The 6468-nt window shown below is 43.1% G+C and overlaps 1 protein-coding gene across 1 annotated transcript; it reads left to right on the plus strand.

The window, feature by feature from the left end:
* The first annotated feature begins 810 nt into the window (after positions 1-810).
* Positions 811-3569, plus strand: LOC125291644. The gene is made up of 3 exons (XM_048238466.1): positions 811-1014; positions 2422-3088; positions 3424-3569. The coding sequence occupies exons 1-3, from the start codon at positions 937-939 to the stop codon at positions 3567-3569; spliced, it is 891 nt and encodes a 296-aa protein (XP_048094423.1). The 5' UTR covers positions 811-936.
* The last annotated feature ends 2899 nt before the right edge of the window (positions 3570-6468 follow it).

Consider the following 6468-nt stretch of genomic DNA (forward strand, 5'->3'; position numbering starts at 1 on the left):
ACATATTTCTACCCAAGTGCAAAAAAGAGATTGAATAAAAACAAGACTAAGCATTTTTAAAAGTATATACATTTATAGTCTTACCTGTGTTAAGGTAGGCTGCACCTGTGTCCAGTCTGTAGAATGCCCTCTAACTCATCATGATTCTCTCTCTCTCCGTATCACTCTCTCCCTGTCAGTCAAACATGGGAGGGCTTTTGCTTTTCATCTGTTAGCTTGCTGGTATTCTTCCTGTTGCTAGGACACAGTCAAGCCAAGTTTGGTTTCCTTGGGACACTGTTAAAACCAAACAAATCATGAATTTGTCTCTTTAATTCGATTTGGAAGTGCAATAGGTGAAAGCTGATGTCTGAATCAATAAACTTGTGCCTGGGGTAGCAAGCTGAAGTATTGTTCCAAAAGCATATCGTAAAGGGTCCTCTGGTAGAGAAATGGATCAACCCCATCAATATAATATCTGTTACTGCAATACTGCAAAGCCTATAAAATATGAAAGAAGCAGAAGAATTGAAAGGACAGACTAACTGATTTTTGAGAGAAATACAAATAAGTAGGCAGATAGACAGATTAGATTAAATTTCTTCAGACCAAAAATTTAGTTTGTTAACATTATAGGATGACACTTGACATTTATTGTGTACTTTGACAAAATACATGTGTACAGAAGGCTCTTGTCAGATGAACATTAGGAAAATAGTTTAAGAGACATTTCTGAAAAAAAAAAAAAACTGGATTTCTGAATCTTGGAATGGAATGAAATAGAATACATAGGATGTTTATGACATCATTAAAATGACAGTGGCACTTTACCAAGAGGAGAACATCCAGTGTTCTGAGCTCTGACATGATGCTGACATTTCCCACCTCCTGCATTGATGGATAGATAGCGGGGCTTTCTACAACTGTTCCAGTATACCTCCTCAAGAGGGGCACATCATGGCGGGACCAAGCATTGCTGGCCCTGGCATGAGCCTGGAGGAGGCGAATGACATTTGGCAGTGTATAAAGCACAAGGTGAGAAAGATCCAAAATATCTAACACATCAATCAACATATATAGACACATACAGTTACATCTAAACATTGTTTTTTTGCTATCAGAAAAATTGACCCGACTGTATAGAAAATACAATCTCACTTGTTAACTCACACCCAAAAACAATTAAACAAATCAAAGGTGGAGGACTAATGCATTAGATCTATTTACGCCATAAAACTAACTTAGCATCTTGCATACTTGTAGAGATATCAGAGATGGCAAAAGTATGCTTTCCATTCTCAAGTTAAAGTTCAGATACTTGTGTAAGAAAACTGATTACATTTCTTGCTTGTTGCCTTGTACAAAGCCAAGGATGAACTTGCAGAGAAACAAACATTCTGTTTGAGGTAAGCTTGCTGGCAGAGTAGGCCTAGTAAACCAGCTTTCCATTATCATGTAACCATTGCTTTTAGTGCTCCACTCTCTGTGGTGCCCCTGCATATGTTGCAAAGGCTACCCCCTTTTGGCACCTCTCTTACGGTACCATCCAATAGGTTACAATCGGCTTTGGAGTTGGGAGGTACGCAATGATGTGAAATAAAAATAATTGATAACCCTCCTCCAATGCATAAACACAAAAGTAAAAAGCCTATTTTGAAAATGTAAGGGGAGGATAATATACTACAGACATTTCTACTCAAATGAGTAAAAGCAAAACGTTGTCTGAAAAATGAGTTCTCAAGTAACATAAAGATACGTATTTGCACTTTGTTTGTCCCCACCTCTGCTTGTACTTATGATGTGTACAGGTAATAGAAACTTGTGGTACTCCATATGTAGGAGCTGGCTGATATGCCGGCCTGACCTTGTTTCAGGATAGATGTTTGGTTCTCAGGTGACTTCACACCAACTTAGCAGTCTAGCAGCAGCCTGTTCAAACCTGTTGGGCAGGACTGTGTCTGACACACTAACCCATTTTTAAGCATAAAAATAACACAAGTCAGGCACCTACCTTTATTCAACCTTTATTTTGTTCTGTTTTTTTGGAAAGAAGCATTTCGGTCGTTCGGTTTAATACCAGCCCATTACCTTTCCCCAGGTAATACCTGTGCTTAATATCTAGAATGTTAAATGTATCAGATTGTCTCTTATTTTCATACTTCAAGGGTAGTAGTTTTCATTTCTCAAGTTTTCATTTCTCAAGTTCTACTAATCTACTGATCAGCAGCTTCTTGACAGAAGATGCTATTCAGTTCTGTGGAGGGACAAAAGGCATCTGCAAGTAAATGTAACTTGCATCTTGTGAGAGAAATGTTACTTAGACATCTTCCACCTGCAGAAGAAAATCACCAGAGGTGCATGTCAAGGAAAGCAAAACTAGATTCCAATGAACCTGAAGCTCAGACCCTTCACCTGTGTAATAGTTTGTGATTGTGTGCGCAGGTGGTCACAAAGATGTGTGGCACCGGCTGGACGCCGACTCCTCACCTGCAGGACGCCCACATGTTCCATCCTCTCTCCGTCATCGGAAAGCGGGTGGAGCGCTCGCTCCGTCTGCGGAAGGTGCGCAGTCTCTTCCCCCTGGGGCCCCTCTCCGAACTCCTAGACCGTCCCGGCGACACTGACTCCGACCTGCGGCCCCTGGGCACTGTGATTCGGGAGGGCCCGGTCCACTGCGACGTGTTCCACGAAGAGTTCCTGGACGGCGTGGGCCGCGTGAGGATCCACGTGGTGGACTACTGGACGGAGTCCGGCGTGCAGCCCATTGCCCCCCACACAAAGCTGACCCTGCGGGACAGCCTGCCCTGGCTAGACTCGGTGCATCGGCTCTATCTGGTCAGCCAGACAGTGTGCTCGTCCAGCTGCCGCGTGCGCCTGCTGGGCGGCGAGCCGGGCCACCATCTTAAGTTGGAGCCCGAGACCCCGCTGGGCTTCAACTGCCTGCGGCTCTCGGCACTGCCTTCGGGGCTGGTGGAGGTGCGGCGTGGCTGGGAGAGCGGCTACCTCCACCCCAAGGCCCGCTGGGCCCGCTTCGACTCACCCGAGTACGAGAGGCTCAGGGGAGGGACGGCCACCGAGCCCAGAGTGATGGGCATGCTGTCTCAGCTCGGTGAGCAATTAGATGATGCTAGAGGATTCTGACCAGCACTCTATTACTTATTAAAAGGAATTACATCACACTAGTTTGATAGAATTGTAGTGACAGTTATATTAGTACTCTATATTATGTGATATAACTAATAATAAATAATTATACATTGTTTGACCAGATCTAGCTGTTGTATAATATAGCAAAGATCCTTTAGAACACCTTCTCAACCGTCTCTGAATAAAAGGGAGGAGTGCGTACTTCACAAAAGGGAGGAGTGCGTACTACTGCTCCATTCCTAGGGCCTACAGATCCACATAAAGCTCTCACATGAAGGCTCTCTTTTCCCCGCTCAGCGTTCTCCTTTGCACACCCCTCCACCATGTCCCTACCTGGGCCCATCTCACTGAGCCAGGACACCCTGAGCCCAGGACCCGAGCAGCCAGAAGAGAACCCTGAGGAGGCCCTGCTTCCTCTGGACGACGAAGATGATGAGGAGTGAGGCAGAGCTAGAGGAGATGAAGAATGGATTGTAAGACAGAGAGAACACAAGGCCTTATGGAGGGGTTGAATAATAGTGTGTGTGTGTGTGTGTGTGTGTGTGTGGGGGGGGTGGTTGTGGGTAGGAGGATGAAGGCAGATGACAAAACAAAAGGAATGTGCGAGAAAAGGTATGACTAGAAGTGGAAGGTTTCCTCTGTCAACTGATTAAAGCTAAATCGCAGACAAGTAGAGACAACCCTCATCTTTTTGCAGTATAACAAGTCCTCTCTAGATGAAAGGAATTGAGCTTCCATCACAAAGTACAAGTAACAGAACAGAAAATGTATGTGATACTACCTGCCTTTTAGGTGTCTAGAAAGGAGAGTGAAAAGACCTCGGATGGCTCTCAAACGTAGGCTACATTTATGCTGCCTCGGATGCTGAGTGGGAAAATGAAGGCAGATACAGAGCACTGAGCCTCTTCTCCTTTTAGTCTGTGGAGAGGGCCAGACGGAAGGCCAATGTGCCCTGTGTGGATCCTTAGTCTACCCACACGCATACACACACAAGCTTTCAGGTTTGTTGTTTCTATACCTTGTGACTCATTTATGATTGAGTCCCAAGGCAGCATGCCCTCTCTCTCACACACACACACATTCCAAACCCTGTTTAAAATCAAGGCAATACTTGTACCCAAGGCACCTATTGTTGAAGTAGAATTTTTTTCAACTGCTCATGCATTGAGAATTGCGTAAACTACACACACTAACACTTTTGAATGGCTCTTTATTTGGAAGTCTAAGTTTAAACTGAAATGTAAACAAGAAGTGGAAATGATGAATCTATTCTGGATGTACTCTATCTATTCTCATACTTTCAATTGCAGTGTACCAACCTGTTACTTGTTCTCAATTAATTAATTGCTGTTAATTGCTGTTATGTGATACAACATTCTGCGTGAAAATAAGCAAACAGACAGAGAAAGACCAGGACAAAACAACTATTGCCAGTTAAAACATTTATAAATTAATAAAAACATTCCCTTTGTAGTGTTTCTTACAGCTTTTCCCAAAGTTGTTGTGTCAGCTTTTTTGCTGCCTAGCTTTTCCTCTTGATTTTTTTTAATATAGAAAAATAATTCTGACAACATTCATTATTTTGCATGTGTTCCATTCAGTCCTATTGATTACTTAAGTTGTCTCTGGTTTCCGATGTTCCGCCCCAGTGTCTCTTTATACATTATTTACAGAGGACCCAGTCCTTCTCAGATCGCAGTGGTGTTGGAGAAAACCAGGAGGATGATTTGCATAGATTTTGAGAGACCGACACCCCTTATTTCCTTAAAAACACACATCCATACAGGAACAAGCAAAACGAAACAAAAAGAACCACTGAATACTGTGAAATTAAAATATTAAAATGAACATTTCTGTTGGCATATTCCCATACATGCATACAAATTTCAAAACAATTGCTATGATCAGTCAATTGATAACACAAAAATTAATTAAAAGAATCTGGTTAAAATGAAAAGCACCCAAATATGATTTAAAGATTGGATCCACTTTGGACTGAAATGAACATTTCTTTTTTTTATTGAGAGATGTAATCCCTTTTTCTCTTTGGGACAGCTTTAGTGCACAGAAGTGTATCAAAATATTCTCATGAGTTCTGAATCAATGCATGAATCACACACACAATCATTCACTCACTCTCTCCCACACACACACCCACACCCACACATATACATACACCCTCACACACATTATACTTGTACCGATTCAGAGGGTTGGAGACCACAGTCTGGCAAACCCTGGGAATATGGCTTAAGACCATTATCTTCATCTATAGACTGAAAAAAACCCCCCACTTGGCACTACTGTTCCTCAATGCATAAGACACGCAATCACTCTTTCCATAAAAAAATAAGATAAACCATGCTTTGAGACATACTGCAATCATAACACTAAATAAAAATAACACTAAAACAATAGAAATATAAAAGCCCTAGTCTAGCGAGTTCTGAGTGAATCAATCAAGCCTGGTTCCCGAGCAGACTTCCTTTATCGTCTCAGAGACAGCCTGGACGGACGCCCTCTCCCCTGCTCCTTCCCTCATGAGGGCCGAGAGCGCTCAGAGGAGGCGGAGGAGATCTGCCGCGAGCTAAATCTGTTAAGAACTGCGCTTCTCTCGTTCTCGCAGTGTTCCAGATGATCTGGTGACCCCCGTGAAGACATGTGAATCTTACTTGGCTTCTGGCTCCAAAGACTAACATTCAATGACATGCAACAACAAACAAAAGAAAAGGGAAAAAATGATAAAAATGGAATCGATGGCTTGAGTGGACTTGAGTGGACTTGAGTGGACTTGAGTGGACTTGAGTGGACTTGTTGGAAGGAGTTCATTGAGTTTTAAAGAAAATATTCTAAAAGCTTGACAGTTGCCATCAGCAACAAGACAACCCAAATTACATAGGGAACATGCACCCACATACTTCAAATCTGCTGAGAGTCTCAAATTAGCGCGCACACACACACACACCCCAAAGTGACAAGAGCGTTGGCAATCTGAATTGGTACAAAAAACACTGTGCGGTGGAAGCAGGTTAGCCACAGCTAAATCTCAGATCACAACTGGACACACATGACAGACAGACAGAGAGACAGTCCCAAGGCTGCACGTTCTAGCTGGTCTCACATCACCAGCGGCCATCTCCAACAAGGCAGCCAGGAAACAAGCATTCTAGCCAAGGGCTTTGTCTTCTACACTCAAACACCTGGACAGACAATTAAAGGCCCTTTGTTCACACAGACGCACACTTAAAAAAAAAAAAGCAAAACTTAAAATACACAAAGAGTAGGAGAATGCTGCTGGACACCTACTCTCAAGCACGCCCAGTCAGAAGTGGTCTCGGCTGA

This window comes from Alosa alosa, chromosome 3 (genome assembly GCF_017589495.1).
Source record: "Alosa alosa isolate M-15738 ecotype Scorff River chromosome 3, AALO_Geno_1.1, whole genome shotgun sequence".
In the NCBI taxonomy this organism is placed as follows: domain Eukaryota; kingdom Metazoa; phylum Chordata; class Actinopteri; order Clupeiformes; family Clupeidae; genus Alosa; species Alosa alosa.

Bases quoted from the DNA above. Each gene is read 5' to 3' on its own strand.
- LOC125291644 (XM_048238466.1), top strand. From the start codon at position 937: ATGGCGGGACCAAGCATTGCTGGCCCTGGCATGAGCCTGGAGGAGGCG. The intron at 1,015-2,421 runs GTGAGAAAGATC...TTGTGTGCGCAG, and splicing joins GGCAGTGTATAAAGCACAAG to GTGGTCACAAAGATGTGTGG. The intron at 3,089-3,423 runs GTGAGCAATTAG...TTCCCCGCTCAG, and splicing joins GGGCATGCTGTCTCAGCTCG to CGTTCTCCTTTGCACACCCC.